Source organism: Xiphophorus maculatus, chromosome 21 (genome assembly GCF_002775205.1).
Source record: "Xiphophorus maculatus strain JP 163 A chromosome 21, X_maculatus-5.0-male, whole genome shotgun sequence".
In the NCBI taxonomy this organism is placed as follows: Eukaryota; Metazoa; Chordata; class Actinopteri; order Cyprinodontiformes; family Poeciliidae; genus Xiphophorus; species Xiphophorus maculatus.
Genome location: NC_036463.1, coordinates 2,056,559 through 2,084,307, shown reverse-complemented (window position 1 = coordinate 2,084,307; position 27,749 = coordinate 2,056,559). Strand labels below are relative to the sequence as shown.

General features: G+C 43.1%; 1 protein-coding gene across 1 annotated transcript; it reads left to right on the top strand.

Annotated features, from left to right (window-relative positions):
* The first annotated feature begins 1,625 nt into the window (after positions 1–1,625).
* Positions 1,626–26,761, top strand: LOC111606142 (melanoma receptor tyrosine-protein kinase-like). Its single transcript, XM_023325867.1, has 25 exons — positions 1,626–2,055; positions 14,300–14,442; positions 14,950–15,154; positions 15,902–16,036; positions 16,116–16,184; positions 16,272–16,390; positions 17,545–17,686; positions 17,923–18,036; positions 18,108–18,234; positions 18,742–18,815; positions 18,900–18,993; positions 19,064–19,375; positions 19,489–19,579; positions 19,817–19,974; positions 20,055–20,087; positions 20,533–20,680; positions 20,798–20,920; positions 21,011–21,109; positions 22,476–22,661; positions 22,979–23,134; positions 23,223–23,298; positions 24,229–24,375; positions 24,458–24,555; positions 24,767–24,904; positions 25,286–26,761. Exons 1-25 carry the CDS (start codon positions 1,965–1,967, stop codon positions 25,604–25,606), a joined length of 3,399 nt encoding a protein of 1,132 aa, XP_023181635.1. The 5' UTR covers positions 1,626–1,964; the 3' UTR covers positions 25,607–26,761.
* Positions 26,762–27,749: the final 988 nt, after the last annotated feature.

Sequence of the window (27,749 nt, the reverse complement as noted above, 5' to 3'; positions counted from 1 at the left end):
AGTTCTAGTTAAACATTTAATTATATTTAAATATCTCAAAGATAATTTAACTATGAAAATAAAACATAAGATCTGAATATCTGATGTTACTTTAGTTCTGGAGTCCAGAGAGAATAAAAATTCAGCTTTTATAAATGTTTCATAACTTTATTTTCAGAAATTCATATTTTTCTTGCCAGTCATTTGAATTTATTAAGTTTTCAAACTGAGCAGCTGCTGGACATTTCATGGCCGGTAGGTGGCGCTGTGCTCATCTGTTCTGATGTCCATAAAGAAACTAAAAACTTTATTAAATCTTTTGATCTTCATTTTTATCTGGTTGTATATTTTTTATCTGTTTTTAGATATTAATGAAATATTCATAAGAGAGACTACATGGGCACCCTTCTGTCAAATTTTAATCGGAGTTTGATGGATGAGTGATTTATGACCCTAATCATTAATTGCTATTAATATCCACCCCCCCTTCACCCCCACACCCCCACCTCCACCCCACCCTTTCCCACCCATCCCCCACACACACCTGTTACGCCAACTGTTGTTCCCACTATGTGTTTTAAAAATAGTACAATTAAAGAACTGAGTTTGATGGATGAGTGATTTATGACCCTAATCATTAATTGGTATTAATATCCGCCCCTCCCCCACTCCATCTGTTACGACACCTGTTATTCCTTCACCTTCTGACCTCTAGGGGGTTTGAATTAGCCAATAGAAACAGAGACAAGGGGTTCGGCCTTTAGTGTTTCTGCTATAAGTAATGTCGGAAAAAATCAAGCACTCTACTTGTAAGAGTCGTTCAAGAACTTTACAATGAATGGAACTAAACGAGTTCATCCTGCTGCTGAGAAAAATGGACCTACCTCCTCTGCATCAGCTGATACGGATTCGAAGTTACCTAGCCCTAAGACATTCGCTAAGATGATGAAGTCAACACCGTTAACGAACAAATACTTGCTTGCTGAACAAGAAGAAGAACGTGCTGTTGTATATGAGATCCCAATCGCAGTGAAACCAGATTTGGGCCCAGTGTTGGATAAACCTGTAAGCTCACCTTCGTCGCCTGATGCATCTGCCTCAAACACTGCTGATAAAAGAGAAATAGTGACAGGCGGAACGTCTCTTCTATGCGAGACCCCGATATCCATCTATGACAACTCCAGGCTTAGAGCGGATGCCCCAAAGAAATCGAAATTTTATCTGTGTCGTGTGCAGAGCCCGGTACTTGGATCCCTCAAGGCAGACTGGTCTTTAAAACCTCATGGTCTATGGGGGTCATGGGGTTATGTTTTCCGTTATGAGATCGGAGAGCTTTACCTGTACCAGCTGGACAAGGATGAGGAGCTTTCACCAATATCAAATACATGCAGCCTCACCTATAATGACTGGGCAGTGCTAAGGCTCGCAATTCCTCGTGCCAATGAAGATATGGAATTGGTCTTAGAGCGAAATACAAGAGAAGATGAGGCTGACCCTCGATCTGCAAAGAAAACCAGAAGACGGTGTTTCCCAACCGATACTGAAATTGGAAAGGGACAAATTCTTTTCAGCGCAGTGTGGGAATCGAAAACTACAGAATCTGGGCGCTGGTCCTTAAGGGCGAGCAGACGGAGGGGCGAGAGCCTGAATTCCCCAGACCTGTTTGTGTTGGAGGCTTTCAATGTGGACTGTGGTGTATTCAGAACCATGCTGGCTCTCCCATTTGAGGCCTGGTCTGAGAAAATGACGGAAGTCGGGGATCGGATTTCAGAACTGTTCCGAAAATCTCGCTGCTGGCTCGATATTTTGTCGGTGAAGAAAACTCTGACATTCCCTGTCCTGCCATCCTCTTCTGGCCCGACCCTCTTCTGAGGACCCGCCCCTCTACCTTATATAATGAGAGCGCTGCGAGGACTTCTGACACCTTCGGCGCATGGAGCAGCAGTCTGACCTGCCGGACTCTAGTTTCTAACCGGACCGTCTTCATGGAGTTTCTGCGCGGAGGAGCGGCGCTGCTGCAGCTGCTGCTGCTGCTCAGCATCAGCCGCTGCAGCAGCACAGACCCGGACAGAAAGGGTGAGGCTGCGGGTTCAAACTCTGGTTCTGATCGGGATCGGTTCTGCTCTGACAGGTTCCGTCGTTTGTTCCCTTCATGTTTCTGCAGTTTCACTGAGTTCAGGTTTATTTCCACAAACTTGTTATTGAGAAAAGTTCTGTTTATATTTCCTTTCTCTGATAATATGAAACATTTATTTCAATAAATTAAATGGTTTGTAAAATAATTTCTCTAAAACTGAAAATGATTTTAGATCATTTTATGATCAGAACCAACATGAGATGAAACCTTTAAAACAAGATTTAAATGTCTGCAGTAAAACTGTAAAGAAATGATGATCAGATTTAATAAAAGTTCAGACAGAAACTTTAAAATCTGCTTCATGTTGAGGATCTTAAAGAATTAAAGTCGTTTCTGTTGTTGGTTCTGATCCAGAATCTCAACAAACTTCAGCTTCACTTTTTATTTCCACTGGATTCTCAGATATTTTCTCAGGAGAAAATAAATTTTCTCTGGAGATTCAGTTTGTTGTTTCTGGCTGATAAAGTTTATCTGCAGGTTGTTATCAGTTTATCAGTTATTATTATTGATCAGAATCTGTCCAGGTTCCAGTTCTGACCTCCAGACTGTGAATCAACCAACTTTTATTCTAAATACATTTAAAATATTTATTTAAAATAAATAATCATTTATTGACTCAGACATTAAACTGCCTCTGAAAACATTTATCACTTTATTTCCTCTACAGCTGGTTTGTTTCTGCGGTTCTCCAGGTTCTGATTAACTAAACCAACAGAACCCGACCCAGCGGTTCTGATTGGGTCCAGTTTAAATAGATAGAGGATCAAACATCGGAGAATAAAACAGATTTAAATGAATCTGAGGATGTTTCAGTTTTTCTCTGAATGAAAGAAAAATCAGATCAGATTTTCTGATCCATGTCTGGATTATTAATAAACAGAAACATCTTTTCAGGACCAAACGTCTCGGATCCTTCAGATTCTGTGAAACTTTTAGTGATGAAGATTTTAGTGAATAATTAAATCAAAGTGAATTTAATCTGTTGCTGTGAGTTCAGGAGAAATTTGATGTTTTTAACAGAAATATTGTTATTTCTGCTGATATTTACATTTTATTACAACTTCATGAATAAAACTGAAGCTGAAAGTTTAGAGGAACTCAAACGTGTTTTTTGATATTTATTTTTATTTGCATATTTTGATTTTAAGGTAAATTTTTACGTCTTCCTGAATAAGAATCATTTTATCAGATGATTTGATGTAAAGTAAAAAGTTTTGTTTTCTGGTTGATCAGTTTTATAATTCAGGATGAATCTGGTCTTTCAGTTTGTGTCGTTCTGAGAACCGTCTGAGCGTCAGGGTTCGGATCAGAACCGGGTTTTCTTCCAGGATTTAAATGTTCTGATCGTTTGGGCTCTTTGGGTCCAACTCGATGGTCTCCTGGGTTTGATCTGGACTCAGCGGTTCTCTGGTGAAACTCTCAGCCTTTAGATGTTTCATTATTTAAAGCTGAAATGATCAGTGAGAGGAAGATGGAGGAACTGAATCCTCGTCATCGTCTGAGAATAAAACCAGGACGATTCGCTGCGATGGAATCAGTTCGGCTGAAATCAGGGAGCAATGAGGATCGTTGAGCTCTGCTGTTTGAGAGGCAGCTGACAGGACCAAGTCTTTGTCTGGCAGATATTCAGTTAGCAGGACGGTTCTGGTTCTGAATGGACCGCTATCTGTGTTTCCTAGGATCCAGAGAAATTCTCCTGCAGGACGTTCAGGAGGAAGACGGTTTAAAGTTAAATCCTGGCTGATCAACAAGCAGCAGAACGTCTGGAAAGTTCAGAACATTTTCCAGAAACTTCTGGTTTTCCAGAAATGAAATAAAAGTTATTTTAACCTGTTGAGGTTTTAGAGGATGCCGGATGCATCTCGAGACATTTTGAAGTTCAGACTAAATATAAAATTATTCACACCCTTAGATTATTCCATGTTTGGTTACAATCAGAAGGTTTTGCTGTTTTATAAGATCTTATGAGACGAAGCAACACAGATAATATTAGATACAGTAAAGAAAATATATTTGTAAATATTTTTATCACTGATTCTGTTTTAACCTCCAGATTTTACGTCTGCAGACCAAAAACTTTTGCCCATTTTTCTCTGTAAAGCTTCATAAACTCAGATGGAGAATGTCTGTTCATATCTGTTTTAAAGTTTGTGACAGATTCTCAGCTGGATTTGGGTCTGGACTTTGACTAGGCCGTTCTAACACATGGATCTGCTGTGTTCCGGTTTGGTCTGTGAAGGTTCTGGATCAGGAGCAGAAATGACTCAGAAGCTGCAGGAGTTTGGCTCTGAAAGTTCAGACTGACTCAGACTGAGATCCTCCTTCCAGAACAGCTTCTTAAAGGGACGGCGCGGCCTTTACATCGACTCACAACATTAAAATAATTAACAATAAACCCTCTGAAATATGACCAGACATGTGATTCACTTAGAGAAACACTCATCATGCTTAGCTTGCTGTCCAGAACGTTGTGTGGCGCAATGCATGCTGGGAGTCTGAGGTAAAAATGGATTCACCTGAAATATAAAACCTGAAGTGGCTCAACGACCCGGAACGATTCTTTAATTAACTACAGCAAATAGAGAGAAATATGAGACAAACTGTGTTGTCATGGAGACAGATCTGGTTTTATTATGTTAGTGAAAATGTTCAACATTAAAATCATTAATGTTAAACTGAGTGAGGCGTTAATAACCTTCACTTTCTGCTTTTATCAGGATTTTTGTTTTTTGTTCCTGAACTTCAGTAAAAGTCTGATTGTTGAGTCTGGAGCTGAAGATCCAAGGATCAGACAGCCTGTGTGTGTGTGTGTGTGTGTGTGCGTGTGTGCGTGGGTGTGTGTGTGTGTGCGTGTGTGTGTGTGTGTGTGTGTGTGTGTGCGTGTGTGTGTGGGTGTGTGTGTGTGTGTTGACTCTTTGGAAGGACCTTGGCTTTATGTAGGGGTGTGTGTGTGTGTGTGTGTGTGTTTGTGCTTGTTTTTCATTGGGGCCGCTGTCAACTGAAAACAGACACATGCTGAAAACCTTAAATGGTAACCATAGCAACGCTGTTGGCATAAAGAGCAGGACTTTTTAACTGAAAGGGAAAAAGAAAAACCATTCAGCTGATCTGGTGGATCTTGGAGATCTGATTGGCTCGTGGCTCAGAAGGGGCGGGGCTTAGTGAACTTTACTAATTTAATTTATTGTCTGTCAGCTGATCAGTCTGAGGAAAAGTTTATCTGCTAACATGGATTCTTGGGCCTGAAGTCTGAAGTTTTATTTTTTAAAACTTTTTGTCAGTTTTATTTTTAAGACTTTGTGTTTAATTTAGTTTCTCTTCCTGGATTTGGTTTCTTTGTGGTTTCCACGTTGACACATTTTGTCTTTAATGAGTTTTTTGTGTCTTTCTCCTGTTGGGTCCCAGTTTGTTACCTTGTTGTCGTGTTTCTGTGATGCTGGATGTTCTGTTCAGTTCTTCATGTTTCTGTTTTGTGTCGTTTTGCAGCGTTTCTGAACAAAAACAGATTCAGATTAAAATCTATAAAAATGATCTTCAGCTAAAGAAGCTGAACGCCCCGGTGGGATTATTTTGTTCTGATCTGTGGATCAGAGTGGCGGGCTAGCCAGAACCAGACCCAGTGGGTTCAGGGTTTGGTGCAGTGTTGTATAGTAACAAAGTACAAATACTTCACTACTTTACTTAAGTATAGTTTGGAGTACTTCATACTTTCCTCGAGTATGGAAATCTTTGATGACTTTCACTTTTACTTCACTACATTTCCGAACTTAATTGCGTACTTTTACTCCGATACATTTTCAATGTGTGGTTTAGTTACTCGTTACAAAAAAGCGAGAGAGAGAAACAAAGTGTTTTGATCCCACCTACTGATTAGCAAGTAGCAAGCAGGCTACCGATAAAAGTCCGTAGCCTGCTTGCCTGGGCTTGTTCATCACCTCCAATAGGATACACCTGCTTAGCTTCTCCCAGTGTTGGGGAAATCAGAAATCAGAACACCTTGCAGCCGGCGGGTGGGGAGGGTCGAACAGAGAAGAGTGCTGCCCGCACTGACGCGGCTCAGGGATTACGTGACACGCAGCGTCGTGCCCTATAATGCACTGTAAGCTATGTAATGTGTTTTGAGGCAATTGACCAAAATCCCGGACAATTTTCAAATTCCCCCGGACATCTTTTTAGGTCTGAAAAGTAGGACATGTCCGGGAAAAAGAGGACGTCTGGTCACCCTAGTTCAATGGGGGACAGAAGCCATAGCGATAGCAATTTAGACTAAATTCAACGAATATAGGAAAGGCATGCGAGTTCAAAACCACAAACCATTAACATGTGCTACTCTTTAAAACTGGAACAATTTATTAGCAGGTTTCATTTTGCCTGCACTTGGTTGGGTACATTATTTTAAGTGTATTTGACAAGTTTACCAAAATATAAGAAATGTCATTCAAACTTGCCTTGTTTTACTTTTTACTTGTACTTTTCATTACATTACTTGAGTACATCCATTTTTACAGTACTTTCCATACTTAAGTACAAGAAGTTTCAGATACTTTAAGACTTTTACTCAAGTAACATTTCAGTCAGTGACTTCGACTTTTACCAAAGTCGTATTTTGGAGAGGTACTTGTACTTTTACTTGACTCTGAGTTTTCAGTACTTTATACAACACTGATCACTCTGCTGCAGCACCGTCACTCTACAGCACCGTCGCTCTGCTGCAGCACCGTCGCTCTGCTGTTGCACCGTCGCTCTGCTGCAGCACCGTCGCTCTGCTGCTGCAGCTTCCAGTCCTCTTCTTTCTGCTCTTTACTCCCATTTTTACACATTTTCCTGCCTTGTGAAATAAATCTGGACTTTTGAGGCAGAATATTGAAACGTTGAAACATGTTGAGGTTCGGAGACTCAGGATTAATCCAGCTGCTGACCAGCAGAACCTGCAGCGGGTCAATTCACAGCCATGATGACGATGACGATGATGATGACTCTGAGGAATTCACTGAAGCCTCGGTGTTATCTTAAAGCTGCAGTCGTCATGGAAACCTGAACCCTGCAGAGTTTTCTTCGTCAGCCGTGACCGCGGAGTTTTTCAGGATCCATGTTGCCGCGACACGCACTGGGTCAGAGGTCACGGCTGCTAATCTGCCTGTTGCAGAACCCCGACCCGGTTCTGCAGCAGAACCCCGACCCGGTTGCTCTAGGAAGCTGCTGTGTTCAGGAAACGCAGCTTTACGGTTTAACTGTCAGGATGAAACCGATGCTGGAATTTTCCTCAGAGAGAGACGGAGCTGCAGGCCGAGGACAAGCAGCGTCTCGCTCCGAGCCGCGCACAGCGCTGCAGGCGAGGCACACACACCGCTAACACACACACACACCGCTAACACACACACACACCGCTCACACACACCCCGCTAACACACACACCGCTCACACACACCCCGCTCACACACACCCCGCTAACACACACACCGCTCACACACCCCGCTAACACACACCCCGCTCACACACACCCCGCTAACACACACACCGCTCACACACCCCGCTAACACACACACCGCTCACACACACTGCTAACACACACACACACCGCTAACACACACACACACCGCTCACAAACACCCCGCTAACACACACACCGCTCACACACACCCCGCTAACACACACACCGCTCACACACCCCGCTAACACACACCCCGCTCACACACACCCCGCTAACACACACACCGCTCACACACCCCGCTAACACACACACCGCTCACACAAGTCAAACACGATCCACACAGGGAAGATTTAGTGATTAGCTGCTGATGTTCCAACAGGTTCTCTTCTGCCCGGTTCTGTTCAGGGAAATCGACCCGCTTCCTATTCGACCTGCTGTGACCTTCAGGAGCAAAGGTCATGGAGCTGCAGCTTCCATCCTGCAGGATGAAGCAGCTCTGAGTGTTTTTCTGGGTCGGATCAGCTGAGACTGAATCTGACTTTGCAGATTCTCAGCTGTTGATCAGAGAACATCTCTGTCTCAGTCCAACACCGAGGGTCAGAGGTCAAGGTCACCAACCTGCAGACATACTGAGGGGAACAACATGCAGTCGTTACTTTTCAAAGACTCATCTGAACTCATTGTCCTATTTAAAGTAGGAGAAATGTCTGTGACGACAAAGAAAATCAGAATGATGGTTATTTTGGTTTAGATTCAAACCACAATGAACTCCGTTATTCAGTGCTGCTTTTTTGAGGTTCATAAAAAACATTTTATTCACTTAAATAGATTTTTGTAGTTTTCTGGAACCAGCTCAGGTTCCTGGTTCTCGGTGGATTTGTTCGGATTTCCTGGATTTTGTTTGGCTTCTTTTTCAGTTCATGAACATTTATAGAAAAACGTTTTAAACACAATAAACTGATCTATGAGTCATTCAGTCATAAACTCCAGGAATGATCCGGGTTTTTATTGGATCTTTAGGCTTTTTGTATTTTATAGATTCTCTTGAAGACTTTCTGTTTATTTTTTGAATCTGTTTTTACAGCCTCAGCTGTGTGTTAAACCCAACCAGAAATGAGTAAAAACTTAACAAAATCCTGCTGGTGGATTTTAAAGATGATTCTGGAATCAGTTCATCTGGAAGGTCAGAGCCGAGTTCAGTCGATTTGCCTCTCATACGAATCAATAAAAGCTTTTAACTGCAGTTTAAAACCAGAACGATTTGAAACGACAAACGTTTCCACTGATTGGAGCTGCAGGCGGTCGGAGCGTAAAACTATCGATTCCATGTCAGCAAACTTTCATTAGAGACACTTTTTAAGGTTTCCAGTCAAAAATAATCTGCTGCCATCGAGCCACTTTCCACTCTCTGCTCCATCAAACAGCCTGTAAGATCAGGACTGGAGGGAAAAGCTGCGAAGTCGATGAGCAGGAAGGAAAACGGAGACAGAAACACGGAGCTGCAGGTCCAGGCAGGCAGCAGCTCTCACTGATTCCATCTGAAAAACAAACAGGATCCACATGAGGAGGTTTCTGCTCAATCACAGGTTCAACCTGCCAAACGGCAATGGAGGAGCACAGATTGTTTATTACAGACAGAAGTCTTCCTCTGGAGGGGGAGTCAGGCGGCTTGTTGCAAAGATCAATGAATCCTTTTTGATTTTTTAGAAACATACCACAGAAAATCAGAAAATGCTTTCAATTTTACAAAGTTTAGAGAAAAAATGACTTTACAGGTCAAATCTGCTGGTTTCTGTCATGATGAGGTCAATCTTTCGAACCCACATGCGCAGAACACACTCTGGAGACGGGTAACGGTAAAGGTGATTTATTTAATACTGTGCAAACAGGTATGTACAAAGGTGGTCCGGAACTGGTGCTCGTCTGTGTGGTTCTGGATCTCTGGGTGGAAATAAGACAGGTAAGAGGGGTTCAGAGATCGTGGGAATGCAGTCCAGCCAGAGACCTACTTGCCGGTGAGCTCGTCAGAGCACGGAGAGGTGAACCGCTAGGATCCGGAGCTGCAAGCTGGAACGAGAGCGTGAGTTTCTGTAGAGGGCGGACAGGTGGATGGAGGGAGACCTCTGACAGGTGCCCGAAGGGATCCGGTTCGTAGAAGTTCGGAGATACTCAGGGCTTCACGGAAACAATCTAGGAAAAGGCAGCACAAAAGGAGGTTACTTGGAGAATAGGTGGTCGGAGGTGAGCAACAATGATAGTACCATCACAGGCTAACACTCTGGCACTGGAGTGTCGGCGGCTCCGTCCTGATAAACCCCTCCAAACAATGGTAAGTGGCAGCAGGTGTGCCGCTCCAGGTTCACGCCCTCCGGAAGGTCCCAGGATGCCCCCTGGTGGAGAAACTAGAGACGCCCCAACCAGCCTTCCCCAGATCCTAACAGTTTCTTTTACATTTAAAGGTTTTTCTGTTCTGCTGGTTTGGTTTCATGGATTAATTATCCATGAAACCAAGATCGTTTCTCCCATTAATGAAAAGTTTGTATTTTTATTTGTTGGTTTTCTTTCTGCACTCTGTTCGGTTCTTAAAGTTGATGTTTATTTGAAATAGTTTCAGGTTTTCTAAGCCTCATAATGAGCCGTGAAGACAAACGTCTACAGGTCCAGTCGTCTTGCTTTAGTTGAATTTGGTGAAAGTTATGGATTTATTGAATTAGTAACTCTCATATTTGGTGGATCAGTTGTTGTTACTGATGCCTTGCAGTAGGAAAGTTGTGGGTTTGAATCCCAGCCTGGAGTTTGCATGTTCTCTCTGAGCATCTAAAGGTTTTCTCCTGGTACTCCGACCTCCTCAGATCCACACTCAGCAGTTTCACTGAGAGAATCCATCCTTGTTTATTCTGTTTATCATCATCGGTTTAGAAACAGATGAGGAATGAAAAGCAGACGAAGAGTTGAAGGTTAAAATCCTGAGGAATTTATCCTAAAGTCAGGAGAAAAGCTACAATGTCCAGACTGCAACTTTCCAGGAACAGCATCTGTTCCCAGAACCTGTTTGGATCTAAACTTGTTTCTGGGTCTAAAGTCTTTGGGTCGACATGTTCAGGTCTTGTTGACTCGGTTTGGGTTCATGGGTTGAGCGGCTCAGTGTGTCACAAACAGGGAGGCTCAGTTCAGGCTGAACAAAGAAGGCATGTTGAGGAATCAGCTGGTCGATTACTGATAATCTAATCGTCCTGACACACGTCTGTCTGAGCAGAACATTTCCTCCAGCAGAACCAAAACAGGAGTTTTGAGAGAAAGTGTGCTGTGCAGGTTGCAGGTGTGTGTGTGTGTAGGCGTGTGTGTGATTCTTATCTCTACCTCCATCTCCTGTGTTTTTTGAGAAAAAGGCTGAACCATCTTGGCTCTGATTGGCCGGCGCTGTGATTGTGATCTGCTGCAGGTCGAGAGTTTCAGGAACGTTCATTTCCACTAATCTGATGGCAGCGAGTAAAACAAGCAGAGATTCACATGTGATAACAGAACGGAGTGTGTTAAACCAACATGTGACGCATTTTGGTCCGTCTGCCTCAGTTCTTCGCTTTGCGTGGAAAATTTTGACTTTTAGGGTTTCAGAAAAGAGGAAGGAGTTTAAAAAGTTTCATTTTGCAGCACAGACAGAAAAACTGTTAATATGAAGTTCAGTGACGAATAGAAAACCATCAAGATTTCTTATTGACACATCAGATGAAATGTTGAGCTGTGCTTTGGGATGTTCCAGTGATATTTCCTGTTTTGGTACATCAGCTTCATTGTTTTTATAATTGTGCATAATTACATTAAAATGGACAAAACAGGGTGTAACTGAAGGTCAACTGTGTTATTATATTGTCTAAGTAATGCTATAATGATCCTGCTGTTAAATCCTCTGAATCATGCATTATGTGTAACTAAACACTTGTTATGGTTTTGTGTTTTTGCACTGATGGAGCTGAACATGAATATGAACTCTTAGTCTTTAGTTTGTGACTGTAATGTTTCTCATGAAGAATTTTTCCGTCACTCGGTTCTATCTTTAACTCTCAGCCTGCGTCGGGTTTCAGAGGAGCTGCAGCAGACGCAGACAGGCCCGACCTGTTCCTGAACAAACAAACTGTTTATCACCACACTTCACCTCCCACTGAGTTTTCTATTCAAACCCGACAGGGATGTTTCTGTTGCAGCTGCTGACTGAGTTATCTGGCACTTTACAGAATTTACAGCCACTCAGAGAACAATGACTACACTTTAGTTTTGGAAAAATCACACTGTAGGGAATAAAACCAGCAAATATAGAAAACAGGAAGGAAAGAAGTTTTTGTTGTTTCCATGTGACTCCGTCTGTGCAGAACCATCCTCAGTATTTTAACAATGGTCTGGAAATCTGAAGCTGGAAGCTGACGGGTCGGCTTGGATCGTTAAACATTCAGTTTATCTTGTCGTTTTACATCCAGAGATGAAAACATGCAGGAATTTATGGCATTTTGTTCCCTGACTGCTGCTTTGTGGATTTACATGATCAGATTCATCGTCTTTCAGAATATTTTAGCTTGTCGCCACATTTGCTTTGGCACATTTTTAAAATGATGGTTTTTATTCACTTTTGTTTCAGTTACTTTAGAAATATCCACAAAAGAAAAAACATAATAATAATTAATATTTTTGTACTAGTTTAGTTTGCCATGGAGGAAACGGTCCGTTTCATGGCTGAAGTTTCTCTGAGCTCATCTATCTCTTCCTCTCATGTTTGATTGTTTTGGCCGAGTTCTGGTCCGGTTCTGTTCTGGTTGTGATTCTGTACAGAACCGTGTGAAATCAACACAAACTGGACCAGACGCCTGCAGTCAGCCTGTATGAACCGATTCCTCTGGAATAACTGAACGATTCGGCAGGAGGGAATTCTGATGAACCTTCCAGGTTGGAGATGTTACCGGTTTGAAGAAGAGACTCTGAGAAAAGGAGAAATGAGGAATGAAAGCAGACGGATGTTGAGGAGAGAAGGAAAATAAGGATGTTTGGGAATCTTCGATGTAGGGATGGGAATAAACAAGTGGGAGAGAAGAGAGACAGCTGGGAGGAGAGTGGGAGGACGGATGGACAGATGGAGATGCACTGAGGAAAGAGAAACAGGAAGAAGGGTTGAAAGCAGATTGGAAGGAAAAGAATGAAGGAGTGAAAATAGATGGAAAGCCTGAAGAAAAAAGAGGATCAAGATAGATGATAGAAGGAGGGATGGAGATGGAAATAAATAAATAAATAAGAAAAGTCATTACGTCTGAGTCCAGATGTGGAGCGTTCCCCATGAGGCTTCGACCAATGGGACGGCCCCTCAGCCAGCCGGCAGCCAATCAGGATCACTCCCAGCTCAGCTGTGTTGTTTCTGTGACATCACAGCAGGAAGTCAGCCAATCAGAGTTCAGAGGAAAGACTCATCAGTTTCATCAGGGAGAAACATCTGAACAAACCGCCGTTCATCTCTGAGCTGTTAGTGTTGGACACACGTTGGTTCATCTGGTGGACGGACCGTCCAGGGCCGGCCCAAAGGTCAGCGGGGCCCAAAGGTCAGCGGGGCCCTGGGAGAATTAAACCGGGGGTCCATCAGCTCCGATCTGCCTCCAGTCATCAATAACTCCTCCTTTAACCTGAACAGACCATCATTCAGTTATTTGTCCTTTAGATTTAGTTACAGCCAGCTGTGGTATGAACCTTCCCAGCAGAAATGTCTCAACTTTTCTGATTTCCAGTTTTTTTAGGCCTGACTGCTTAGAAACGTCGTTTTGAAACCTAATGGGAAAAAATAAAGCTAAAGTTTCTCACCTGCATCTGATTTTTACTTTCAGTTTATGCATTTAAGGATAGAAATTGGTGGAAGTTCTTAGTTCTGATGCTTTTAACGAGTTTCAAAAAATGTACTGCTGATCCCAGTTCAGAGCTGATAAAAGTAAAACTCGTTGATTCTGATCTCTGGCCTAATGATTGGTTCTGACTGTCATCAGGATGCCGAGTCTGTTGATGTTCCAACATGGCTTCCTTCCTTCCTGAAATGGTTCGATCTGATCTGTGTGGCTGTATCAGAGCAAAATGTCAGTCGTTCTGCTCAGAGACAGGAACTGATTTCAGTTCACCGTTCAGAAGCAGAACCCACTCAGAGATCTTACCGACCCTTGACCTCTGACTCCTGAGCTGCCAGTTTGTTTCTAACAGAGACGTGAGCCTGCAGAGCTTCATTCCTCTCTGACTTGTTCAACTCCTCTAAGCCTTTGCTACTGGGATGTGCCACTCCTCTGGCCTCGTCTCTTTATGCTCCTTTAATTGTCTGAGTGGAAACTTCACCTGAACAACTCAGAGGGTGTAACCGTAAAACATCGGCACGCGTCTGAAGAATGAGGAAGAGTGAGGATGAAATTGGATATTTGGATTCCCATAATAAAGAGAAATTTAGTTTGTTTCATATTAATATTTGGTTTTTAACCAGAAATAATTAATTTTAAAATCTAAAACAGAGCTAATACTTTTTAAGTCTCTGAATTATCACCTGCCTGTAATTTTCTAAGAGCAGAAGTTTGATGCTGCAGTAAATTTCTCACTAAATTATTCTAACTCAGATTTTAATCTTGCAGCAGATTAAAACTGAATCTTTTCTCCTTAAACTCTGTGTTGCCATGGTTACCGGGGAAACGGCACCACTCAGTGGCCAGTAGAGGAACTGCAGTGAACTCTGTGTCTGCTTTCAGTGTGCCAGGGGACGAGCAACCAGATGACCATGCTGGACAATCACTACCTCAAAATGAAGAAGATGTACTCCGGCTGCAATGTGGTTCTGGAGAACCTGGAGATCACCTACACCCAGGAGAACCAGGACCTCTCCTTCCTCCAGGTGAGTCCGGTCCATGTTACGTCATCACGCTACGTCAGGCGCCGCTGGTTTTCCTCCGGATGGACATGTTTCTGATCAAACTCCGATAAAGTTTCTAAAGACGCTGCAACACCTGACATGTCAAACTGATCACGTCACTTTCAGTCCTTTGTTCTTTTAAGGTTTACATTTTTATCTTCTGAAAGGTTTTGACATGCAAACAAAGCTCCTGATCCAAACATCATCTCTGTTTTCATTCCAAGCAGATGTTCCTCTGATCTTTGTTCAGTAGTTCATCTGTTTCTCTAATGAATAATCATTCAGGCACAGAAAGGCTCCTAAACTCAAGAAACAATCTTTTGTGATAAAACCTATTTTAAATGTGATCATTAATTTGGGATTTGAGCTTCCAGTTGTTTCTTATAACATATTGAACAGACTTATTAATGTAAACCCTGTCATAATGCCTCGGCTGAAGGTTATTGGATAGTTTTTCAGGTCTTCAGCTCTTTCTCTCTGCCTCTTCAGTCCATCCAGGAAGTTGGGGGTTACGTCCTGATCGCCATGAACGAGGTGTCCACCATCCCTCTGGTCAATCTGCGTCTGATCCGAGGACAGAATCTCTACGAGGGCAACTTCACCCTGCTAGTCATGTCCAACTACCAAAAGAACCCGTCATCACCAGATGTTTACCAGGTTGGCCTGAAGCAGTTGCAGCTCAGCAACCTGACCGGTGGGTGGAGCAGCTTCTGGACGATGTTAGAAACACAAGCAAGTGTCACCAATCAGGAGGAGAAGGGTCAACATTACAGATGTGTCCCAAACCAACAGAAACTGCAGAGAAAGTCTGTAGCTGAGGGAATATTAGCTGATGTGTCATAAATGTGTAGGACAAGGCATGCTGGAGGAGCTTTAAAACCCACAGGATTGCGCAAATAAAGGTTTGTCAGTTGGAGTTCCTGGCAGCTGGTTGAGTGGGTGGAGCTGCAGGATCGTTTGAAAGTCTTCTTTCAACAGAACATTGAGATCTGACAGCAGGAAACAGACCGCTCCTTGGCACTTTGTGCCTGATGACGTACGACGTTCACCTTGATTGGTTTGGTTGAGTCACACCTCTGCTGTGAACGCATGGTTTCATAATGCTGGACTTTTTTGGTGGCTGGTTAACAAATTTATGCATAACATATTTTACAGAATCATAAAGGTTTAGTGAAAAAGAAAAAGCTCTGGTCAGAAATTTCACATTCATGAATAAACCTCCAGATTGTTTAGGTTCTTGTTCAATGTTCAAGGATGGAAACATCGACTCGGCATCTAATCTAGTGTCTGCTGTCATGTTTCTGATTCCATGTTCAGTCTCTTGTTCATCCTGAATGTATTTTTAAAATGGCTGAAATGCATCATGAATAATTTTTCAGTTGTTGAGTGAAACCTATATTTTTACAGAAATTCATTGTTACGGTTTGTTTGCCTCCAACAGAGATTCTGTCAGGAGGAGTGAAGGTCAGCCACAACCCTCTGCTGTGCAACATAGAAACCATCAACTGGTGGGATATCGTGGATAAAACCAGTAATCCCACCATGAACCTCATACCACACGCGTTTGAACGCCAATGTATGGAAAACATTTCTAAAATATTCATTAATGTTCTCATCCTGGCAGAACGTTGTTGGTAACATGAATGTGTTTGCAGGTCAGAAGTGTGACCCCGGCTGTGTTAATGGGTCGTGTTGGGCACCCGGACCAGGTCACTGCCAGAAATGTAAAGTCTTCCACTGTTTCTTTTACATTCCACCATCCTGGCTGTTTGTGTTGAGTGAGTTTATGAATCTGCCTCTGACCCCGTTAGTCACCAAGCTGCTGTGTGCCGAGCAGTGCAACAGGAGGTGCCGCGGTCCCAAACCCATCGACTGCTGCAACGAACACTGTGCTGGCGGCTGCACCGGACCCAGAGCCACAGACTGTCTGGTCCGTATCAGATGATCATAATCACATTTCATGTAAAAGTACTATTGACTTCAATGACTTTTTCCATGAATGTTGCTACTGATCACCACATGAACTAATATTCTTGATTTCCATAATTACTTGGAAAAGCCTGGGAGTTCAGCCAAACCGTCTACAGGTGCTTTATGGACTTGGAGAATGTGTTCAGCTGTGAGGTCACTGCAGGAGGGTGAGGTTACAGGTCCTCTGATTCAGGCTGTTAGGTTTAGACTGGTGCAAGAGCTGGGAGAGGTTAAAAAGACTTGTTTCCACTGAGAGTTGCCCCTTGTAACTGTTCTGTTCGCAACTTTTATGGACTGAATTTCTAGGCACAGACCTTAAGAATCTATTGTTTGAGGATCGGCTTTATCTAGACAATGTGGTTCTTCTGCCTTCATCAGAACGTGATCTCCAGTTTAAACTGGAGGGATTTGCAACCGAGTGTTGACCAGAAAAGGGCAGAGTGCCTTCGCCATGTCAGGGACGAGGTCCTGCCCCAAGTGGAAGAGCTGAAATATCTCGAGGTTTTGTTCACAAACAAGGGAAAATTGAGCATGAGACTGATGGGTGGATTGGTTCTGCGTCTGCAGTGAAGCCAGCGCTGTACTGGCCTGTTGTGGTGAAAAAAGAGCAGAGTCAAAAAAATTTACCTCTTGATTTACCGGTCTATGTTCCTTCACCCATGTCTGGCCCCCAGGAAGAGCTGACTCCAGTGACTGGCAAAGGGAAATCTGGGCTTCACCTGGATTAAGTAGAAGATCATGGATGGATCCAGGTTATATTCAATATATCAGCTAAAAAAGTGTAAACAATGTATTTTGGTCTAAAAGTCACAAGCCAGAAGAAGAACAAGAACATAGGCGCTCATCATGGAGGTAGTGAGTGGGTTTTCCTATCTGGGCTTTGGAATGAACTTTTCTTTATCACCGGTGGAAATTCATTGAGATTTTTATAAAAAATTTTCTGCTCAGACATAACCTTCTCAACAGTTCCAAAGAGTTTTGCTTCCTGTGAGTCACAAAGATCCGTTCTACTGTTTAGCTAACAGACATGCGGCTCATGTTCAGTCTTTGTTTCATTTTTATTCTGGTTTCATTTAGTTTCTAACTCCATTTGTTCCTCGTTTCTTTGTGCAGGCCTGCAGGGACTTCAACGATGATGGAACCTGTAAGGACACCTGTCCTCCGCCGAAAATCTATGACATCGTCAGCCACCAGGTGGTGGACAACCCCAACATCAAGTACACTTTCGGAGCCGCTTGTGTCAAGGAATGCCCTAGTAAGTATAAAAAACATATTCATATCAGATCATCCAGACTTCAGTGGCCTCTGTATACTGCAGAGTGTTACATGTAGAAATAGTTCACTTCAGATGAAGAACTGATTATGTGACGATGTTTGAGGTTCCTGAAAATGCAGCTTGATTAGATCTGTCCTGCAGCTGGTAAACGTCTGTCAGTAAGTCGCCCGTTGTTTAGTCTCTGATGTTGCCTTAATGTTTGTCTTTGTTCACAGGTAACTACGTGGTGACAGAGGGCGCATGTGTTCGCTCTTGCAGTGCAGGAATGCTTGAGGTAGATGAGAATGGCAAACGAAGCTGCAAGCCATGCGACGGAGTCTGTCCCAAAGGTAGACCGACCCACACACACACACACACATACTTGCGCAGATTCCCAGAGTTGTTCTTGTCCTTTCTGCAGTGTGTGATGGAATTGGAATCGGGTCTCTGAGCAACACTATTGCTGTCAACTCAACCAACATCAGGTCCTTCAGCAACTGCACCAAGATCAACGGCGACATCATCCTCAACAGGAACTCCTTTGAAGGGTGAGGACATTTTCACCTTTTCTTCTTACATTTATGTCCTTCCATCATCCATCATTCTGACCCTCTGTGGGGTCAGGAAGGGGTCAGGTACCGATCTCCAGGGGTCAACCTGGACAGGTCGCCAGTCCATCGGAGGCTCCTCTTAAATTTGCATCTTGAAAATGAAAGCTCCTTCCAACTGATTAATCCAGGCAAATGGATTCAGTAAGAGTTATTAGTCTGAATGGAGGTGAGCCACAGATCAGTGTTTGGGTTCTGCTCTGGTTCAGAAAATAAGCCATAAATGAGTCCAGGAGTTCTCATGTCACGTTCAACAGGATGACCAAAGTTTTACCAAGCTTCATAATCGAATGTTTGATTGATGCCAACATGAGAAACAATATATGATTCAGAAATACAGAGTTTAATTGTCCAAACTGAAAACTGTACATGACTTTTTGTCCAGTGTTGATTCTGGTTGAATATCCTGCTCTGATGTCTGTGATTATGTAACGGCTGTTCTTCCAGGGATCCACATTACAAAATCGGGACGATGGATCCTGAGCATCTGTGGAACCTGACGACAGTGAAGGAAATCACTGGTAGGTTTTCCTCTTAGCTTTGTCATTAGATCAGAAACATGTCTGCAGAAACCAGCCTCAGAGTTCAGCTTGTTGGTGTCGCAGGTTATCTGGTGATCATGTGGTGGCCTGAAAACATGACGTCTCTGTCGGTGTTCCAGAACCTGGAAATTATCAGAGGAAGAACTACGTTTTCCAGGTGAGTTTCCGTGTTTCTTTCTATCTGTAGTTTTCCCAGCTGTGGACCAACAGTGATGTTTTCCTCCCAGAGGGTTCAGCTTTGTGGTGGTTCAGGTGAGTCATCTGCAGTGGCTCGGTCTGCGCTCCCTGAAGGAGGTGAGCGCTGGGAATGTGATCCTGAAGAACACGCTGCAGCTGCGCTACGCCAACACCATCAACTGGAGGCGCTTGTTCCGGTCTGAGGACCAGAGCATAGAGTATGACGCCAGGACTGAGAATCAAACCTGCAACAACGAGTGCTCAGAGGATGGCTGCTGGGGCCCGGGGCCCACAATGTGTGTCTCCTGTCTGCATGTGGACAGAGGGGGGCGCTGTGTGGCATCCTGCAACCTGCTGCAGGGGTGAGAGACCTGCAGTCTGTACATCAGCTATAGTTCTGACGTAATTTTACTATTTTTTACGTACTTTTTTGTTTTGCATGAATTTAGTTGTTTTGTTTTGTTTCTTGGTGCAGTGAACCCAGAGAGGCCCAGGTGGATGGCAGGTGTGTTCAGTGTCACCAGGAGTGTTTGGTGCAGACTGACAGCCTGACCTGCTACGGTCCGGTGAGTTCACATCCACTCAACCAATGTCTGAAAGATTAGAGCTTTTACATTTTAATTCAGAATCCATTTACTCACAGGAGAAACACTGCATATCCAAAAAGTATTCCTCATCTTCGTCTGAGATGAAACTCTCTTTGACTCCATAAACTGGCCTTTTGCCATAATTTGTTGCAATTTGAATTAAATGCTTTGCATGAATTTCTGTTATCTCTGAGTATTAAACCCTTTTTTGTGCAGGGGCCAGCCAACTGCTCCAAGAGTGCACACTTTCAAGATGGCCCCCAATGCATCCCTCGCTGTCCTCACGGCATACTGGGAGACGGAGACACTCTGATCTGGAAATATGCAGATAAGATGGGTCAATGCCAGCCGTGTCATCAGAACTGCACCCAAGGGTAAAACCTCTTCATCATGAGAAGTTTAAACCAGCAGAGAAAATAAGTGAAGGTTTATTTTATTGTCTTTGTGTCTGCAGGTGTTCTGGTCCTGGACTGTCTGGCTGCAGAGGGTAAAACTACAAATACAGCAAAACATGAGCGAATCATAAACAAAAACATCAACAATGCTGAGTTTATTTGCCACAGTCGACTGGTTGACGAACTGAACCACCTGAACTAACAGGATCTGTAGTGAACTTACCAACTTCTTTGCAGAGAAAATAAAAAATAATAATAATTTACACATCAACACCAAATCCATTAGCAATGCTCTGTCCAAACATAGCATCAGTCTGTTGGGTTAGCTTAGCCTTCTTCATACCAATCAACCTTCCTGTGAGTCGTTGAGCAGGATAGAAATAATGACATCATATTGATCAGGAATTAATCTGTTTATGTCGATGTAAATGACCCTGGAAGTTCACATGATGATTTCGTTCAGTATGGATAAGAAAGTGTGTAAACCCGACCATTTTTTTGACACATCTGTTTTTTGGTCTCTTTGTTTCCCACCAGCGATATCGTTTCCCACTCCTCTCTGGCAGTGGGGTTAGTCAGTGGACTCCTGATCACTGTAATTGTGGCGCTGCTCATCGTGGTTCTACTACGGCGCCGGCGAATCAAACGGAAGAGGACAATACGCCGCCTGCTCCAAGAGAAGGAGGTGAGCGTCACTCTTAAAACACAACTCTGGCGTTGGAAGTGACTGGAGAATGTCAAACGGAGACAAACTCTCTGACTCCAAAGCTGGTTGTGTCTGATGTTGTTGGACATGTTGCAGCTGGTGGAGCCGTTGACTCCGAGCGGTCAGGCTCCCAATCAGGCCTTCCTGAGAATCCTGAAGGAGACGGAATTCAAGAAGGACCGAGTTCTGGGCTCCGGGGCATTTGGGACAGTCTACAAGGTACCAGCGATGGCTGAAAGCAGAAGACCTTGTTAGAAACTCTCTCCTCCTGAGATGATGAAATAACTGACCTCATACCTCTCTGTTCAGGGTTTATGGAACCCTGACGGAGAAAACATCCGGATCCCAGTCGCTATCAAAGTTCTGAGAGAGGCTACGTCACCGAAAGTCAACCAGGAAGTTCTGGACGTAAGGCTTTGCTTCTCTTCTGGTTCGGTTTGCTCAAGAGCTGTGGTGGGACTCCAACCTTCATCTTGTCTTGTGTGTTACGTCTTTAACTGTGTTGGCTCTTCTGAACAGAAAGAACAAGGTTCAGTTGGATGTTGGGTCTGTTCCCTTTGGACAGCACCAGTATTTATTAGGATTACTGTTTCTGTTTCTGCCCAGATTTTCTCATCGTTAATCACAAACCAGTCCAGAGCTTACCGCTGATCCCACAGGCTGATGTGATTCATTAGCAGAGAAATATTAATGGATTTACATTCTGGCTGGGATTCTTTAAACATGATATTCAACAGTTTCCTGATGGACTCTCCTGCCTCTGTCCTTCATTTCAAACCATCAGAGATCATGTTATACATCAATGTAGGACTCATCCGTGCAGCACATCTCTAAGAGCTGCTGTTTCCTATCATATGACAATATGCTGCATATGTAGCATTCACAGTTAAAGGGTGATTGATGGGAATGGATGTTAAGCCACAATACCTCTGAACATGTTAAACTGGACAATAATACATAGAAAATACAGAAAACTTCTGTCACAAAACAGAAGGTGAAGCGTAGCAGTAACCATTTGGATAAACTGAGATTTGTATTGAAATGTTTTCAGAATTAATATTAAGTTCAAAAGTAAACGGTCAGAAAATGTTAGCAAGTGCAGACATTTGGATGTAAAGGGAACTCAATTAGGACAATTTTCACTTGCTAAATTCAAAAATCAAAGGATGAAAAAAGAGCAAAAAGATAAATAAAATGTATATTTATTTGTCTTTCTGCCATCTCTGTTTTAATATTGTTGCATAAATCAGAATTAATATGGCATATGAACAAATTAATGTTATTTTGTGGTTTCATAAAGTGAATTTCTGATTTAAAATTACTTTATACATTTTTAAAATAATGCAGTATTTATTAGTTTTGGAACAAACATTCCACATCACATCATAGCTCTTACTTTGTAGATTTATAAAGGACTTTTTAATTAAGTAAATATATCTGACCAGCTAAATATCTGCAGAGTTCTTCTGTTTATCGACTATTAAACTAAAACAATTCATACTTTTGTATTTCTCTGCATATTTATGTACACAAATAGTTCATTATTAATGAAGTGAATATGACTCTTACATATAGCATCAAACTGTGTTTTATTTTATAAAGTAATTATTTATTAAAGATGACCAGATGATATTTCTGACCTGCTCTGCCGTTGTGTTTATGGACCATCGGTGTTTCTGACGCTGCAGGTTTTAATTCTTTATTAAATATGACCTGATGACTGTGTGATATTCATGGACTGTTGGTGTTTGTGACTCTGCGGGTTTCCCTGCAGGAGGCGTACGTGATGGCGAGCGTGGACCATCCTCACGTCTGCCGCCTGCTGGGTATCTGCCTGACGTCGGCCGTGCAGCTGGTGACGCAGCTGATGCCGTACGGCTGCCTGCTGGACTACGTCCGGCAGCACCAGGAGCGAATCTGTGGCCAGTGGCTGCTGAACTGGTGTGTTCAGATCGCCAAGGTGAGCCAGGAACATCGGCGCTCGGTAATCCTGCTGAGGCTCGTTAACCTGAACGCATCAGGATGAAGGACTGTTAATCTCTTCAGTCCCGTCTGAAATGTTTAGATGCTGGGAAAATGTAAACTGGGTCAGGAGATTAGAGTGAATTTGGGTTGTTCTGGATCACACGGTCTGGGGAACTTTTCCCAACACTGACTTAAAGTTAAAATCAACATTTCATGATAAGCTGGACAAAATAATGGAATTCAAATATTTATTTATCTATTTAGCGGTTAGTTCTGGTTTGTTAAATGACACACTGTGTCCTGCTGGTTCAGGGGATGAACTACCTGGAAGAGCGCCACCTGGTGCACCGCGACCTGGCAGCCAGGAACGTCCTGCTGAAAAACCCGAACCACGTCAAGATCACAGACTTCGGTCTGTCCAAGCTGCTGACGGCTGACGAGAAGGAATACCAAGCCGACGGAGGAAAGGTGCCATGGCAATGCCTGACTGGTTTCTGTTTGCTGTTCGGACTGAAAACATGTCAGAGATGAATCACTGCTGCATCTCTGTGAGCAGGTTCCCATTAAGTGGATGGCTTTGGAGTCGATCCTCCAGTGGACCTACACCCATCAGAGCGACGTGTGGAGCTACGGTGAGGAATCGTCCCCACAGCGCCACCTACCTGCCTTCACCCTCTGCTTCCTGTTAGCCGGTTTAAACATCTGAAACCGCACAGCCAGAGGATTTAGACTGAATAAAATACTTCTACACTATTAGTGAATATTGGTTGCACATTATCATCTCTTGTTCAAAATGTTAAATGCTTGAGACTCAAACCAGAGTGAGATTTTTGTACACTGAACAGATGCTGAACATCAGTGTTAGCATGTAACCCTGATTATATTGATTTATTCCTGATTATATTTAATCTGATCATGGAAATCTTACCAGTTTTCCTGTTTGAAATTAGAATGAGTGATTTGTATTACTAAAAATTAAAACTTAGGGCTCTTAGTTTAGCTAAAATCCCATCTTACGTTGAAAGCACGTGACGTTCATTTATGGAGCTCCAGTAGCAGTCAGTCAAGCCACAAATCTGAAGAACCCTCTGACTGGAGACTGTTGCACCCTAACAGCTCCACATCCAGGCACCAGAAACATTAGTAACATAGCAACACATCCTGGATGACTCCATCCGTTAGCATACTCTGCTAATCCGCCTCATTTGCTTTTGCTGCTCGTCTTTAAACCTCTGGTTGGCTGTGAGGTCAGAAAGATGTTGGAGTAGGGGATATGATCGATGGAACTTGAACTTCTTCCTTCTCTCTCTGCTCTCCATCCATGAAGCCTCCTTTCTACCTCATCTGGGATTTGGGGTCAAAGTTCAGGTGATATTTTATCTACCTGAGGTCCACAAATCAGGTAGACGAGTCCGTTGACAGGACAGCTACGAGTCATTCTAACTATAAATGGCTAAGTGTGTTCCTGCAGAAAATGAGAAAATTGTTCTTTTTCCTTTTGTGCGGTGTTATTGCTAGGCTAGGCTAGGCTAACCAAGCTAAAGTCACTCCTGTCTCTGCAGGTGTGACGGTTTGGGAGTTGATGACATTTGGATCCAAACCGTACGACGGCATCCCGGCCAAGGAGATCGCCTCGGTGCTGGAGAACGGGGAGCGGCTGCCGCAGCCTCCCATCTGCACCATCGAAGTCTACATGATCATCCTGAAGTGTAAGAGCTGACCCTGCAGGTGGCGCTGCAGGCTGGCTGGGCTGTTTCCTCATGGTAGTGTGTTGTCCCCGTCTCCCTGCAGGCTGGATGATCGACCCGTCCAGCAGACCCAGGTTCAGAGAGCTGGTGGGCGAGTTCTCCCAGATGGCCCGGGACCCGTCCAGGTACCTGGTCATACAGGTACGCCACCGCCCCCACCTGACCCTACTATAAAACACTAACAGAACAATTCTGGGTTTTCACTTTACGTTTCAGAAAATATATCCAAAGAGTCCAAATCAAAATCTAAATGTTTTTCATTAAGTAACTGAACATTAAAAAGCGAATCTAATCAAATATGGAATAATAAAGTGTATTTGACTGTTTTGGTTGCCTCTGACTTGTTTCCCAGGGCAACCTGCCGAGTCTGTCTGATCGGAGGCTTTTCTCCCGCCTGCTGAGCTCTGATGACGACGTGGTCGACGCGGATGAATACCTGCTGCCATACAAATGGATAAACCGCCAGGGCAGCGAGCCCTGCATCCCGCCGGTAAAAACTCTGATGCTAACCGAACAGCAACCTGAAACAAGTCCTGGAGTTTCTGGAGTTTTCATTCTGACCTGGAAAGTCCGAGGTTCCTCACCGGCTGGGTCTCAGAATCCAACATGGCTGCCGCTCATACAGACAGCTGTCAAGATTTTCATTTGAATTTGTGTCTCAATAATCTGATCCTTATAAAACCATAAGACCAGCTAATAAAACTGTTGCCACAAAATTAAATTACATAAATCAGGATTTCTGAGTAGTCTGGGAAAATCTGGACTTTAACTTCAGTAACTTTCCAGGTCTGGATCAGCAAAAACAACTACAGTGTGGAGGATGTTGTATTTGTAACTGCTTTTCCATTTGGCCATGTTTTATGTTAACCAGCCTGGGAGTGAAACCAGCAGCAGGCTGTCGGATATCTACAATCCCAGCTACGAGGACCTGACAGACGGCTGGGGCCCGGTGTCGCTGTCCTCCCAGGAGGCGGAGACCAACTTCTCCAGACCGGAGTACCTGAACACCAACCAAAACTCGCTCCCCCTGGTGTCCAGTGGCAGCATGGACGACCCCGACTACCAGGCTGGCTACCAGGCTGCCTTCCTACCGCAGACTGGAGAGCTCACTGGGAACGGCATGTTCCTCCCTGCAGCAGAGAACCTGGAGTACCTGGAACAGGGAGGCGCACTGTACACTCCTGTCCGCTAGGGGGCAGCAGCGCTCCGACTGAAGCTGTGGCTTTGCTCAGATAAACAGTGGTCTGTTTTAAATTGGACAGATAACTGGATTTAACTCAGATGGTTCACTGTCGGTTCTCCAGAGGAACTGAAACAGAACAAGAACTTCCTGTTCCTTCAGGCAAAGGTCCAATCTTTGGCTCTAAGCTGACGGGATTAACGCATCTGGAAAATGAACATTACCCAGATAAACTGTAAAAACATAAGCTAATTCAGGTTACATTAAAAAAGACTCGCTCAGCTCTCCTGCTCTCACATGTGGGTTTGGATGCTGCAGGACGATGCAGATGTTTTAATCCTGGGCGCTTCTGTTTCCAACATTTACATTCATGAACTGAAAACATTTAAGTTTTCTGAAGATATGATTTGACTGTCAGTCAACATGATGTATGCAACCTTAAATCTTTCAGAATAAGAGAAAACAGGTGAAACTGGATTCTCAGGCCACACTGCTCTACTCCAGATATTTATAACTGCCATTTTGTAAAAAAAAAAGAATCTGCATTCACACAATCTGCTGGTTTTCTATCAGAACAATTTTATACAAGCCTTGCAAGAGCAGGTGGAAATAAAATTAAGCTTACTAAAATTGAAATTTTGTAGAAGACAACGTTGGGTGAACGAAATAACACAAATGGTTCTGTTTTATAGGTTGTAGAAGGACAGAGGAGGACATGTCCACCATGTTTTTTAATCCTCTTTGGACATCACGTTCCCACAGATACATCAGTGTTTTTAAAAATCTCACCAAAATCTGTGTGCATGTCGATAGGAGACGTGGAGACGAAGTGGAAAAATTTTAATTTTACTAAACATCAGAGTTGGTGGGGAGATTTGAAGAGTTTACTAATTTTTTAAAGATTATTCAGTAATCTGGAATAAGGAACGCGGTTCAGCTAAACTTCACGGAACCATTTCAGTCCAAACTGTAGCACAAGGAGAACCTCCTGTTGTTGTCTGACTTGAAATATTCACTCTTGATTGTTTGTGTTGTTGAATTTTTGAAAGAAAGTTTGCTTTACTTGACACAAATGAGCCAAACCCTGACGTCCTGCTGCTGAATATTACTGCTAGTCTCTGTTTGTCTTTAATGTTTATTGATTAAAAAAAAACAAAGTGAAGTTTCTGACTGTGGTTGCTGGTTTTTATACTTAGTATCTATAAGATACTATATATATATATATATATATATATATATATATATATATATATATATATAAACACTAAAGGTTTACATAACATTATGGTGAACACATAAATGATTTAATTTACCTTTGAGTTCTTTCTGAAGTTTCACATCCAGCTTAAATCCTGTGTCGTTGTTGAAGCTTTTAAGGACGTATGAATAATTCTATAAGCATTATTAATATTAATAGCTCTGCAGCGACTGCTAACATGTTGCCTGCACACCGGAAGTGTCTATGTGACTAATAAAATGCGGACGTGCTAAAACGGAAGTCCGTGAAATAAGAATTACTTAAAATAGTCTTTGTAATAGAGTGGTTTGTTGCCCCTAGTGGTAGAAATACAGATATACCTGTTCTAGGTATAGTTCTTAGTAGGCCAACTTATTAGGTGGGGTTAGCCAGAAAAACTGTACTGTAGTAGCTGTTCGGTTCCTGCGTTCCACCATTAAAAAGACTTCGTCTCCACATTCCCTCTGCTTGTTCTTTCCAACCCCAGAATATCACAACTGGCGACGAGGATTTTAAAAGATTTCCACAGCGTGACAGAGATGAGCCTGTTGACAGGCTTTGTACGGAAGTAAGGGAAACAACCGTATGTTGTTTTTTTTTTCTCCGAAGCTACAAGATTTAGCATCAAGAAGCTAATATGGCTATGCACGTGGGTCGTGTGGTTGAATATGATGAATCGAAGGAAGATTTTGAGTCATATTTGGAGCGTTTGGAACAGTGGATGTTGGCTAATGATGTTCCGGATGAGAAGATTGTTTGCACTTTTCTCTCTGTGATCGGAGCAGATACATATGGGCTGCTAAGTCAAGTCAAGTCAAGTCAAGTCAAGTTTATTTATATAGCACTTTAAAACAGTACCACTGACCAAAGTGCTGTACAGTCACAAGATTAAACAAATAAAGATCAAAATTAAAACAC

Bases quoted from the DNA above. Each gene is read 5' to 3' on its own strand.
- LOC111606142 (XM_023325867.1), top strand. From the start codon at position 1,965: ATGGAGTTTCTGCGCGGAGGAGCGGCGCTGCTGCAGCTGCTGCTGCTG. The intron at 18,037-18,107 runs GTAGACCGACCC...TCCTTTCTGCAG, and splicing joins CGACGGAGTCTGTCCCAAAG to TGTGTGATGGAATTGGAATC. The intron at 24,905-25,285 runs GTAAAAACTCTG...TATGTTAACCAG, and splicing joins GCGAGCCCTGCATCCCGCCG to CCTGGGAGTGAAACCAGCAG.